Source organism: Entelurus aequoreus, linkage group LG15, assembly GCF_033978785.1.
Source record: "Entelurus aequoreus isolate RoL-2023_Sb linkage group LG15, RoL_Eaeq_v1.1, whole genome shotgun sequence".
NCBI lineage: Eukaryota > Metazoa > Chordata > Actinopteri > Syngnathiformes > Syngnathidae > Entelurus > Entelurus aequoreus.
Window position 1 is genome coordinate 4,871,150 of NC_084745.1, and position 14,424 is coordinate 4,885,573.

General features: G+C 40.3%; 1 protein-coding gene across 3 annotated transcripts in view; it reads left to right on the forward strand.

Annotated features, from left to right (window-relative positions):
* Window positions 1-4,078: 4,078 nt before the first annotated feature.
* Window positions 4,079-14,424, forward strand: part of LOC133629709 (copine-3-like) — a 33,425-nt gene continuing 23,079 nt past the window's right edge. The window contains exons 1-6 of one of the 3 annotated variants that reach the window (XM_062020628.1): window positions 4,079-4,272; window positions 4,676-4,785; window positions 8,641-8,853; window positions 8,926-9,105; window positions 12,564-12,638; window positions 14,322-14,393. In XM_062020628.1, the coding sequence (XP_061876612.1) occupies window positions 8,659-8,853; window positions 8,926-9,105; window positions 12,564-12,638; window positions 14,322-14,393 (522 nt within the window). In that variant the 5' untranslated portion in view covers window positions 4,079-4,272; window positions 4,676-4,785; window positions 8,641-8,658. The remainder of the gene's footprint in view (window positions 4,273-4,675; window positions 4,786-8,640; window positions 8,854-8,925; window positions 9,106-12,563; window positions 12,639-14,321; window positions 14,394-14,424) is intronic. The other 2 variants (XM_062020627.1, XM_062020629.1) reach the window with 2 other exon arrangements.

The window sequence follows — 14,424 nt, forward strand, 5'->3', positions numbered from 1 at the left end:
ATTGAGCAAGCTATACTAACACAGCTCAACATATCTCGTTCCTTCCACACGCACGTCTCCTCACTTCTCATTTACACAACTCAAGAAGACAACATCTACTTCAGCAGGTCGTTACACTATATTCTTTAAACACAACAACGTGTGTACCACAAATTGAGCACACGGCTTTACCTTTACTTGGTAGTCCATGTCTTGTTGAAAACACGCCATTCGTCATCAACTTTTCTCTTTTTAGCGTCTCGGGGATAACCGGGCATCACTTGTCGCTGTGCGCCTTCCCTCACAGGACATACACATAACACTTTTCAAAATAAAAGCAGCACAGTTGTATTGCACGCACGACAAAGATGTTCTTTTAAATTTATTTTGTGATTGCCGCTCGTGAATTTTGTATTTGTGATTGCCGCTGCGCGCACAAGCATACGTCCACACGGAAGTAATACAAATAACGCTTTTCAAAACAAAAGCAGCACCGTTGTATTGCACACTCAAAATAGATACTTTTTAAAATGTATTTTGTAATTTATAATTGGCCTCACGCGGGCCGCCGCAGAATTCCCAGGTCTGCTCCAGACCATCAGAGCGAGATGGCACTGCTTTGGCGCCCTCTGCAGTCTGCCCTAATAGTGTACCTGCTCGACCACATGTAGAATGCAGCTTCAACTTGCTCACGTTAGTGACAGCAAGGCGTACTAGGTCAGCAGCCACACAGCTTACACTGACGGTAGCCGTACCGTATAAAACAACTTTAACACTGTTACGTTACAAATATGCACCACACTTTGAACCCACACCAAAAAAGAATGACAAACACATTTCTGGAGAACATCTGCACTGTAACACAACATAAACACAACACAACCAATACCCAGAATCCCATGTAGCACTAACTCTTCCGCTCAACCGACGCACGGAGGGGGGCTGGGGGTTGATGTTTGGGGGGGGTTTGGTGGTAGGGGGGGGTGTATAATCTAGACCGGAAGAGTTAGGGCTGCATGGGATTCTGGGTATTGGTTGTGTTGTGTTTATGTTGTGTTACGGTGGGATGTTCTCCAGAAATGTGTTTGTCATTCTTTTTTGGTGTGGGTTCACAGTGTGGCGCATATTTGTAACGTAGCAGTGTTAAAGTTGTTTTATACGGCTACCGTCAGTGTAAGCTGTGTGGCTGTTGACTAAGTATGCTTTGCTGTCTCCTACGTGTGCAAGTACAATCTACATACAACATGTGGCCGGGCTGGCATGCTGTTTGTAAATGCTATAGAGGACAATTACTGCAGTTCAATTAGGGCACGCCCTTAATTTAGTAATTAGAGTGAAAATAGGATTATATTTTCCCTGGGAGTTATCTAGGAGAGGCACCGAGATCCATAAATCTCCTGGGATAATGGGGGGGTCGGCAAGTATGCAGCTGAGCCGCATCAGGGTGGTCAAAGAGCCGCTTGCGGCTCCGGAGCCGCGGGTTGCCGACCCCTGACCTAGTGATATATGAATTACATGATAGTTAGCATGCAGAAATATGATGAAATGACTATATTGACCTTCCCATTAGGTCAGGGGTCGGCAACCCGCGGCGGCTCTTTGACCAAGTGCCCCTTATTCTCTTTGACCACTCTGATGCGGCTCAGCTACATACTTATGGATCTCGGTGCCTCCCCTAGATAACTCCCAGGGAAAATATAATCCTATTTTCACTCTAATTACTAAATTAAGGGCGTGCCCTAATTGAACTGCAGTAATTGTCCTCTATAGCATTTACAAACAGCGTGCCAGCCCGGCTTGATTGATTGAGACTTTTATTAGTAGGTTGCACAGTGAAGTACATATTCCGTACAATTGACCACTAAATGGTAACACCCGAATAAGTTTTTCAACTTGTTTAAGTCGGGGTCCACTTAAATTGATTCATGATACAGATATATACTATCATATATACTATCATCATAATACAGTCATCACACAAGATAATCACATTGAATTATTTACATTATTTACAATCAGGGGTGTGGAGGGAGGGGGGGGGGGATATGGACATCAAGTAGTGGACATAGAGAGAGAGAGAGAGAGAGAGAGAGATCAGAAGGCATAAGAAAAAGAAAAAGTATCTGCATTTGATTGTTTACATTTGATTATTAGCAATCCGGGGAGGGTGTTAGTTTAGGGTTGTAGCTGCCTGGAGGTGAACTTTTATTGCGGTTTTGAAGGAGGATAGAGATGCCCTTTCTTTTATACCTGTTGGGAGCGCATTCCACATTGATGTGGCATAGAAAGAGAATGAGTTAAGACCTTTGTTAGTTCGGAATCTGGGTTTAACGTGGTTAGTGGAGCACCCCCTGGTGTTGTGGTTATGGCGGTCATTTACGTTAAGGAAGTAGTTTGACATGTACTTCGGTATCAGGGAGGTGTAGCGGATTTTATAGACTAGGCTCAGTGCAAGTTGTTTAACTCTGTCCTCCACCTTGAGCCAGCCCACTTTAGAGAAGTGGGTAGGAGTGAGGTGGGATCTGGGGTGGAGGTCTAGAAGTAACCTGACTAGCTTGTTCTGAGATGTTTGGAGTTTAGATTTGAGGGTTTTGGAGGTGCTAGGATACCAGGAGGTGCATGCGTAATCGAAAAAGGGTTGAACGAGAGTTCTCGCCAGAATCCTCAAGGTGCTTTTGTTGACCAGAGAGGAAATTCTGTAGAGAAATCTCGTTCGTTGGTTAACCTTTTTGACTACCTTGGTTGCCATTTTATCACATGTAAGGTTAGCCTCTAGAATGGAACCTAGGTAGGTGACCTCATCTTTCCTGGTGATGACAATGTCACCTACTTTTATGGTGAAGTCATTGACTCTCTTGTTGTACGTAGCTGTACTTGTACACGTAGGAGACAGCAAAGCATACTTACTCATCAGCCACACAGCTTACACTGACGGTATGCACCACACTGTGAACCCACACCAAAAAAGAATGACAAACACATTTCTGGAGAACATCCCACCGTAACACAACATAAACACAACACAACCAATACCCAGAATCCCATGCAGCCCTAACTCTTCCGGTCTAGATTATACACCCCCTCTACCACCAAACCCCCCCACACATCAACCCCCCGTGCGTCGGTTGAGCGGAAGAGTTAGTGCTGCATGGGATTCTGGGTATTTATTGTGTTGTGTTTATGTTGTGTTACAGTGCAGATGTTCTCCAGAAATGTGTTTGTCATTCTTTTTTGGTGTGGGTTCAAAGTGTGGCGCATATTTGTAACGTAACAATGTTAAAGTTGTTTTATACGGTACGGCTACCGTCAGTGTAAGCTGTGTGGCTGCTGAGCTAGTACGCCTTGCTGTCAGTTTTGTAAGCAAGTTGAAGCTGCACTCTACATGTGGCTGAGCAGGTACGCTGATGGGCAGGCTGTAGAGGGCACCAAAAGCAGTGCCATCACTCCCTGATATTCGGGAGTCTCCCGGAAATAAAGAGAGGATTGACAAGTATGACGCTATCAAGCGCCATTCATTCAAATCTCGCGGGCGCACTGACATCAAATTTCTATATTTAAGTGCGTGCCGGTGCGTGTGTCTGAGACCCCTGGTTAACATAGCACAAAGCAATTAAAGCTTTATATGCTGTGTTTTTCATTTTAAATTAATTTTTATTTTTTTTGTGGCTCCCATTATTCTCTTTAATTTGTGAAACTTGCCAAAATGGCTCTTTGAGTGGTAAAGGTTGCCGACCCCTGCATTAGGTGTATGCGTATGCTAGCAATGTAGTTAGCATTAAAAAGCTATTTCATATCTCTCTATTTGAACGACTGGAACATCCAAGAACAGAACAGCAATATAACAATATTTTCTGATCAAACTCGACACTCACTTGTTTTAATGCTACGCTCAGGCTGCTTGACCATATTGTCAATGAAGGCGCCCCAGAAGAAAAACGGATATGACGTCATATATGCAAACCAGCTATATCCGAGGGTAGTTTTATTTTGAAGGCGGGAATGCGCCTACAGGATGTGGCTACGAAGAACCGGAAGTGTTAATGAAACCGACGTTTAACAAATAAAGATTTACATTGAAAAACAAGCCTTGTCGTAAATTTACACACTTGGAGAATATGACAAAAAGAAGAAATAAACAAAGTCCTGCTTAATGACATAATCTCATCGAGCATTGTTTGTGTAACGTGACACGCCCAGCCCGCCCGCCCCGCTGCGGGAACCACGTGGTCACTCCCAGCCTGCTAGCTAGCCATAGCATCACCACTCAAGTGCATCTTTACGGAACTATCACAGGTAATGCCCAAATAAGGCTTTATGTTGCTACAAAGATCGTTTATTTACATGACTGCAGCGATAATATATCATCCTATGATGTGTTTGTTCATTTACATTACATTTACATGAAGTTATGATGTGTTTGTTCCACACATGTTGAACATTTACATGAAATTATGTTATGATGTGTTTGTTCCACACATGTTGAACATTTACATGAAGTTATGATGTGTTTAATAGCCGTGGGGACTTTTACAAGGGTTGTCATTATTAGTGTTTATGTGCATGTAGTATAAAGACCTCAGCTGCTGCAACCAATGCACGAGAGTGAGCGCTCTTGTGGTCCATAACAACGCATGCATATGGTGATTATCCACGCTGGAAAAGTGACAGACTTGATTTTCATTCATTGTTCTATCAGTGCATCCATCAAACATCTAGTCTGCCCCACAACAAGAGGACGGAGAAAAAGGAAGGAGCTGTTGACTACAGCGTTGGACGACAAGGGCGGACTCGCGCAAAGCTCTCGGGGTAAATCTCTACCATAAATGGAGATATCCACAGATGTCACACTTGGGAAAAATGTCACAAAGAGGGCAAATTCCAAAGATCTGGGGCCGTACTTATCAAGCTTCTTAGAGTGCCATTTTACACTTAAGTCCTGAGAATTTGCGAAATGTAGTCCTACTCTCAAACTTAAGAATAAAAGCTTTTTATCAACGTTCTTAAGTCTAAGAATCACTCCTACTGTCCACGATATTTAAGAGACCTTCAGAGGTGTCTTAAGTAGTTAGGAGTTGCCAGCAGGGGATGGCACTGAGGCGAGAGAGACGTGTGCGAACGTTCAGGGAACGGAACAATGTTGTTGTTTTTTTTATGACGAGCAGCTGATCAAACGGTATCGTTTAGACAGAGCGGATATTATTTTTGTCACAGATTTAATACTTTTCGATTCCTTGTTGATTTCTGCATGTGGCTGCAGTGGGCTAGTATATATAGAGCCACCCACACCAGTTTCAAATTAGTTGCCTAATTAATGAATTGGAAAGAAAATGTTATGACAGTAGCGTATGTGTGTGGCCGTGAGGTGAGTGACATCAGTGAGTGTGTGGGCGAGAGAAGAGAGGGAGCGGTAGCGTGAGTGCCGGCGGGGACTAGTTTTTTTTGTATTATTTTGTAGTTTATTGTCAAAATATACACTCCCATTGTCCACTTAAATATTTCCAAGATATTTCTTTATTCTTAGACAACGGATTCCCTTCCGTGATTGGTCATTTCTATGGACACAGAAATGACGTCACCTAAAATTGCGTTTACGGCACATAGTAATGTCGTAATTCAGCTCTGAGTGTGACACTTAAGATTCAGTCCTACACTTCGCTGAAAGTGTGAGTAAGACGCTTGATAACTAACTTTTAAGTGCAGCTTTCAGCGAATAATTTATTTACTCTTAAGTCAACTCTTAGCAGACTTCTTAGGAGTCATTCTAAGAAGCTTGATAAGTACGGCCCCTGGTTTGGAGCTAGTATAAATGGAGACAAGAATGTTTTATTAATATCTCAGCCAAACCTTCATGGTTCCATTTCAAATTGTCGGGATTTATGCAAATCCTAAATACATTAAAACAGGGACCAATAGGTAAGAAAAGTTAGTTTTGATAATAGGTCCCTGGTCCTCTTTAAAGGAGCCATATGTAATCATTTCATGTCAAGTCATCATTGAATGGCCCTGATGTGTCAAAAGGCATTAATAAATCATCGTCTTTTCCAATACCTCTATGACTGATAACAGTAGATAAGCCGGGATATGATCATTTCAAAATTACATTTACAGCCCCGAAATATTATTGTTTTTATTTTGATGTTCCGCCCTCTACCAATTAGAAAGTCTGTGAGTGTGTCACATCCATGTTGCCAGTTACACACCGCCATCTTCGTCTAGCTCAGCGGTCCTCAAACTACGGCCCGCTAGCGTCCAAAATCCGGGGGAAAAAAAATATATATATACGGTATATATATATATATATATATTCAATTTAAAAGTTTTTTTTTATCTGTCCTTTCTAATCCATTTTCTACCGCTTGTTACTCTCGGTGTCTCCTAGCCGCTCAAGCAAATCATATTGTCTAAAAATGCATTTTTCCATCGATAACGTGACATCATCGTACTCGCGTGGCAAGTGCACGCTCTATCAGTCAATTACACACTCTATCAGTCAATTAGTGGGCGAGGAAAGTGTGGGGACCCCTGGTCTAGCTACTGCCACTGGTAGAGTTACTAAACATGTCAGACCTTAGTCAATCTAAAAGGCCTTGTAACCATTCTCAACTTATTCATGACAAAGCCAGGAACAAAACCAGGATTTGTATCGTGGATGCCTTTGAGAGACGGAGACCATTTTTTCATCAAACGCCAAACTTGCTAATTTCCTCCTCAGTCAGGCATTTACCTTTTCTTAAGGTATGTAAACTATATTGTCCAATACAGTCTATGATCTTGTCTACCAAAGATAGTATGTTCCTGCAACCAATGCTTAGTGTGATGGTGCTCAGCTCCTAGTGTAATGCTTAGCATGCTAGCCCCAACTGACAGGGCAAAATATATTTAGTAACGTGGGTTGTCTCTTAGCTTATATTTGGATGGTGGTCCGTCAAACTCTACATATCAGCAGGGTAATGCCAACCATCTGTCCCTAGTAAAATATTGCTGCGTAACTTTACAAATACATTTGGCTAATGGACATCAGTAGAATGTGGCATAATTACTTAGTAAACCATCTTGCAATAAGCATAAACAAGAGAAACAGCGTAGGACTCGTCATTTGAAGTTCCTTGGAGTAGGATTGCGTATCTGGCAACCTCAGTCATGGAGAGTGGGAGGGGACTACATCATCTTGACCCTGATTGCAGTACCATTTCTGGCCACATTCCTACATATGCCACCTTTAAATATTGCGGAAAATATCATAATTTGACCCTTTTAAGTTAACCTTGAGATGTATTTAACTAGCATAAATGATAATGGGGACGGCGTGGCGAAGTTGGGAGAGTGGCCGTGCCAGCAATCTGAGGGTTCCTGGTTCAATCCCCACCTTCTACCATCCTAGTCACGTCTGTTGTGTCCTTGAGCAAGACACTTCACCCTTGCTCCTGATGGGCCTGGTTAGCGCCTTGCATGGCAGCTCCCGCCATCAGTGTGTGAATGTGTGTGTGAATGGGTGAATGTGGAAATAGTGTCAAAGCGCTTTGTGTTCCTTAAAAAAGGTAGAAAAAAAGCGCTATACAAGTACGACCCATATACCATAATATCCCAGATGTTAGTGTGTCATTAGATACCATTAGCTACCATAAATGATAATATCCCAGATGTTAGTGGGTCATTAGATACCATTAGCTAGCATAAATGATAATATCCCAGATGTTAGTGGGTCATTAGATACCATTAGCTACCATAAATGATAATATCCCAGATGTTAGTGGGTCATTAGATACCATTAGCTACCATAAATGATAATATCCCAGATGTTAGTGGGTCATTAGATACCATTCATTGTTTCCCACACATTAATTTATTTTTGGCGGCCCGCCACGAAAGAATTACGTCCGCCACAAATTAAATCATATCATTGTAGTAAATTATGCAAATTACCTGATGGTGTCATGGTGACCACGCCCATAGCCACGCCCCCACCGCCACAGGTATCTTGGCAGTTTATGGGAAACACTGCATTAGCTACCATAAATGATAATATCCCAGATGTTAGTGGGTTATTAGATACCATTAGCTAGCATAAATGATAATATCCCAGATGTTAGTGGGTTATTAGATACCATTAGCTACCATAAATGATAATATCCCAGATGTTAGTGGGTTATTAGATACCATTAGCTACCATAAATGATAATATCCCAGATGTTAGTGGGCTATTAGATACCATTAGCTACCATAAATGATAATATCCCAGATGTTAGTGGGTTATTAGATACCATTAGCTAGCATTGATTGATTTATTGAAACTTTTATTTATAGGTTGCACAGTACAGTACATATTCCGTACAATTGACCGCTAAATGGTAACACCCCAATACGTTTTTCAACTTGTTTAAGTCGGGGTCCACTTAAATTGATTCATGATATAGATATATACTATTATATAAATGATAATATCCCAGATGTTAACTCAATCAGTGTATGATAAATGAAGTGTTTTTAAAATGTACTGTGAATGATGTAAATGTAGAGAATGCTACACAAGGACCAGCCTCACCATGTGACACAATAACAAACAGGAATGATTTAAAATGAAGCATCATTGAGGGTAGGCTACTCCTTGTCTGTGCCAAATTCCACTCTTTTTTTCTGACTTAGTTGACGTTGCATTCCCAGGATCAGCAAGCGGCTGCCATGGCGTACAGTGGGGCCACACAGGCTGCAGCTGCCATGGCGTACAGTGGGGCCACACAGGCTGCGGCCCCCTATTGGCCCTCCAAGGTGGAGCTGACCATCTCCTGTGACAACCTCATGGACATGGATGTCTTCTCCAAGTCCGACCCTCTGTGCGCCTTGTACATCAACGCCTCTGGCTCACAGTGGCATGAGGTCTGAACTTTCTCCACCTCTTTAGTCCTACACTTGTGCTTCTCTGATTTGTGTTTGTTTATGTTTGGGCAGTTAGGGCGCACAGAGATGATCCTGAACTGCTTGAATCCAAAATTCACCAAGAAGTTCTCCATTGACTATTATTTTGAGACGGTGCAAAGGCTGAAGTTTTGCTTGTATGACATTGACAACAACACCTACGACTTGGCTGATGATGATTTTCTTGGAGAGCTTCAATGCACTTTAGGCCAGGTGAGCGTCATCTTTTGTCCAGTATTTCACACAAGTGAGTACACGCCTCACATTTCATCTTTATCTTCTCCAGGGACACAACTATGCATTGAAACATGGATATAATGAGTGCAGATTTATTGTCCTCTGAAAAGAACACACAACAGTGGTGATAGCTCCAAGACTGCAAGGGAAAATGGCCAAAATCATAAATAGGTGGTCAAATATGAACTTTAAATATGCGCGAGAATGTTTTCAACTTTTGTCGAGAATCAGCTACTTCCACATTCATTGTGCTCGTGTCACAGTGCATTAAACACGTTGAAGCTGAGCATCCATTGACTTCAATGGGGGAGCATAGAGTGGAAAACGTGATCGTTATTGGATAAATGCTGGACTTTGTCCCGCCCATCGGACGCTCGGCGTCTCTGCAAGTGTATTGAAGGTGGACCTGGCCTCGGCTGGCCGGGCTCCGCATGATGATTGGATGATCTCTTTCTGATCGACAGCAAAATGAGCGAATCGGCGATCTCGAAATATAAAACCACTGCCAAAGCATTTTACGGGTTTCATTACGTTGTTTCGAGTTGATATGTAGAATTTTACAATCCTCTATATGAGGTTTTCTTTGTCCAATCTAGCATATATTTTGTGTACTTGTCAGTTATTTATATCTAAGTCGCTGGCAACCAGGGCCGTAACCAGGATTACAAAAAATGCCAAAGTCTAAATTTGGAGGGACAAAGGCATCAGAAAAAGGTTAAAGATTAACGCTTCGAAAAGGTAAAAAAAGAGACGCTATTTCGAAGAGGGAAGGTCAGCCTTGACATAAAAGACAAGGTGGTAGAACCACGTTAAACCCAGATTCCGAACTAACAAGGGTCTTAACTCATTCTCTTTCTATGCCACATCAATGTGGAATGCGCTCCCAACAGGTATAAAAGAAAGGGCATCTCTATCCGCCTTCAAAACCGCAATAAAAGTTCACCTCCAGGCAGTTACAACCCTAAACTAAACTAACACCCTCCCCGGATTGCTAATAATCAAATGTAAACAATCAAATGCAGATACTTTTTCTTTTTCTTATGCCTTCTGATCTCTCTCTCTCTCTCTCTCTCTCTCTCTCTCTCTCTCTCTCTCTCTCTCTCTCTCTCTCTCTCTCTCTCTCTCTCTCTCTCTCTCTATGTCCACTACTTGCTGTCCATATCCTACCCTACCCCCCCCCCCCCCCCCATCCACACCCCTGATTGTAAATAATGTAAATAATTCAATGTGATTATCTTGTGTGATGACTGTATTATGATGATAGTATATATCAGGGGTCACCAACCTTTTTGAAAGCAAGAGCTACTTCTTGGGTAGTGATTAATGCAAAGGGCTACCAGTTTGATACTCACTTAAATAAATTGCCAGAAATAGCCAATTTGCTCAATTTACCTTTAACTCTATGTTATTATTAATAATTAATTATATTTACACTTAATTGAACGGTTTAAAAGAGGAGAAAACACGAAAAAAATGACAATTACATTTTGAAACATAGTTTATCTTCAATTTCGACTCTTTAAAATTCAAAATTCAACCGAAAAAAAGAAGAGAAAAACTTAAAAAAAGAATTTATGGAACATCATTAGTAATTTTTCCTGATTAAGATTAATTTTAGAATTTTGATTACATGTTTTAAATAGGTTAAAATCCAATCTACACTTTGTTAGAATATATAACAAATTGGACCAAGCTATATTTCTAACAAAGACAAATCATTATTATTTCTTCTAGATTTTCCAGAACAAAAATTTTAAAATAAATTCAAAAGACTTTGAAATAAGATTTAAATTTGATTCTACAGATTTTCTAGATTTGCCAGAATAATTTTTTTGAATTTTATCATAATAAGTTTGAAGAAATATTTCACATATATTCTTCGTCGACAAAACAGAAGCTAACATGAAGAATTAAATTAAAAAATGTATTTATTATTCTTTACAATAAAAATTTACTTGAACATTGATTTAAATTGTCAGGAAAGAAGAGGAAGGAATTTAAAAGGTAAAAAGGTATATGTGTTTAAAAATCCTAAAATAATTTTTAAGGTTGTATTTTTTCTCTAAAATTGTCTTTCTGAAAGTTATAAGAAGCAAAGTAAAAAAAATAATTAATTTATTTAAACAAGTGAAGACAAAGTTTTTAAAATATTTTCTTGGATTTTTAAATTTTATTTGAGTTTTGTCTCTCTTAGAATTAAAAATGTCGGGCAAAGCGAGACCAGCTTGCTAGTAAATAAATACAATTTTAAAAATAGATGCAGCTCACTGGTAAGTGCTGCTATTTGAGCTATTTTTAGAACAGGCCGGCGGGCTACTCATCTGGTCCTTACGGGCTACCTGGTGCCCGCGGGCACCGCGTTGGTGACCCCTGGTATATCTGATAGTATATATCTGTATCATGAATCAATTTAAGTGGACCCCGACTTAAACAAGTTGAAAAACTTATTGGGGTGTTACCATTTAGTGGTCAATGGTACGGAATATGTACTTCACTGTGCAACCTACTAATAAAAGTCTCAATCAATCAATCAAAGTTAGTCAAAAGGCAGAAAAACTCAGTATAATTAAACGATTGGTTATTTTAGGCGTGTAAAACATGAAATATATACATTTATATGTCTGTCATACGGCCTGGTAAACCACAGCTCTCCCAGTGAGCAGCACTCGTGCAGCCCCAGACCATGGCTGCTCCCATACTTGATTGTGGTTCAAGACACAAATACTGTACTCTATCTTCACTTGTGTTGTCGGCTAATAATCCACTAGCACAATTTCAAAAGCAATGAAAGTGCTGCACTGTAGTTCAAACGCAGAATAAAACTAAGGACAGTCCAGTGTGTGAAATAGACTAAGATCACACAACTCTCATGATAGTTTAAAAGCCAGGGAGTAAAAACATGATTTAAAAGTCATTGAAGAAGGAGAGTGTTCCAATGTGTCAGAGCACCATCACTCCCTTCTTTATTTGAATGGAGATTTTGAGACAAGAAGAAGAAGTTGTGGAGGTATAGATTTTGAAATACATGGTGGTGCTGATTGGTTAAGAGATTTAAAAACAATACCATTGTAAATTGAATTCTAGAATGGACTGGGAGCTAAAATGGGGGTAATATGTTAATGTGTACCAGTTGAAAGGAACATTTTGGACTAGCTGCAATGGAGCGTGTGAGGCCTGGTTTAACACTGAGTGAGTTGCAGTAGTCCAAAGGTGATGTCAAAGATCAACGTGGTTTGCTTTTTGCTAAAAGTCTAGGATGATCCAAACTAGACCGAGCATCAGAGTTCAATCTGTTGTTCCCATTTCAAACCTTTGTCCAATAATGGCTGTGTTGGTTCATTTTCAGTGGATATACACCAACTTATTTTATATCTAAGTGGCATTATGTCTCTTACTGGCAACTCTTAATGCACTTCTTCTCCTTTCCTGCTCAGATTGTCTCTAACAAGCAGATGACTCGGCCTCTATTGTTGAAGGATGGTCGGCTTGCAGGTCGTGGTACTATAACAGTAAGTTATCCTGGTACTATAACAGTAAGTTATCCTGGTACTATAACAGTAAGTTATCCTGGTACTATAACAATAAGTTATCCTGGTACTATAACAGTAAATTATCGTGGTACTATAACAGTAAGTTATCCTGGTACTATAACAGTAAATTATCCTGGTACTATAACAGTAAGTTATCCTGGTACTATAACAGTAAGTTATCCTGGTACTATAACAGTAAATTATCCTGGTACTATAACAGTAAGTTATCCTGGTACTATAACAGTAAATTATCCTGGTACTATAACAGTAAGTTATCCTGGTACTATAACAGTAAGTTATCCTGGTACTATAACAGTAAGTTATCAGACATTCACTTGTGACTAAACATTTCAAAGGACCAGATGTGGGTAGTAACGCGCTACATTTACTCCGTTACATCTACTTGAGTAACTTTTGGGATAAATTGTACTTCTAAGAGTAGTTTTAATGCAACATACTTTTACTTTTACTTGAGTATATTTATAGAGAAGAAACGCTACTTTTACTCCGCTCCATTTATCTACATTCAGCTCGCTACTCGCTACTGATTTTTATCCATCTGTTAATGCACGCTTTGTTTGTTTTGGTCCGTCAGACAGACCTTCAAAGTAGGATCTATCACATGCCTGCGTTTCACCAATCAAATGCAGTCACTGGTGATGTTTGACTCCGTTACACCAATCAAATGCAGTCAATAGTGACGTTTGACTCCGTTACACCAATCAAATGCAGTCACTGGTGACGTTTGACTGCGTTTCACCAATCAAACAGAGCCAGGCGGTCACATGATTAACTACACATTAAGTTTCAGTGGCAAACAACAACAAGCTTAAGCTTACATGAACTCAACGTCAAATTTGAGGAAGCACATGGCGGTAAGTAACGTTAGTAGATATTTTGGCTGTCACCGTAGGCTGATGTTAGCTTCCCTGCTATGAATCACTGTCAAATGTACATCGTGTGGGGACATTTATTAACGCACTGCAGCCTCATAGACACACACACACACACACATACACACACACACACACACACACACACACACACACACACACACATGCATACAAACACCAATCAGAAGTGCACAGTGTGTTCCCAGGTGCAGCCCACACCTATCAGTTTATGGTTTGCGTAAAGGCTAACTTGTTATTTTCCTTCGTAATCTCTGCCTACTGAGCCTATGGTGCTGTTAAGTTATTGTGGCTCAATTTGCCTTCATTTTTTTTATGTTAATGTATTATTATTTAATATATATTATTGTTTTAGTTGCTTAAGAGATATTCCTGGCTCTGAATTTGCTCATTGCTTTTTTTATGTTTTTGTGCATTACTTGTTGCCGTCATCACTAAACCAACAGGTTACTCATCAGTTACTCAGTACTTGAGTAGTTTTTTCACAACATACTTTGTACTTTTACTCAAGTAAATATTTATTTCTAAATCTGCTGACCAACTTTAGCAGCTATCTGCAGTACAGCAACCTTTCTACGCATCACTATTCTTCTCAATACAAGTGTAACATTCAAACAGGAGATCAGAACATTTCAAGAGACATAGCAATGCAGACAGACGTGTACAGAAATGTCTGTTAGGACTTTGTCCTTCGCCCTCCATGAATCCCACATGAACTAAACCAGCTCAGTCATTGATTGTTTTCTTCTAGATCTGTGCTGAGGAAATAACAGACACCAGGGTGGCACATTTTGAAGTGTCTGCACGCAGGTTGGACAAAAAGGTACTGTACTTGTTTGAAAAACTGCATGGTG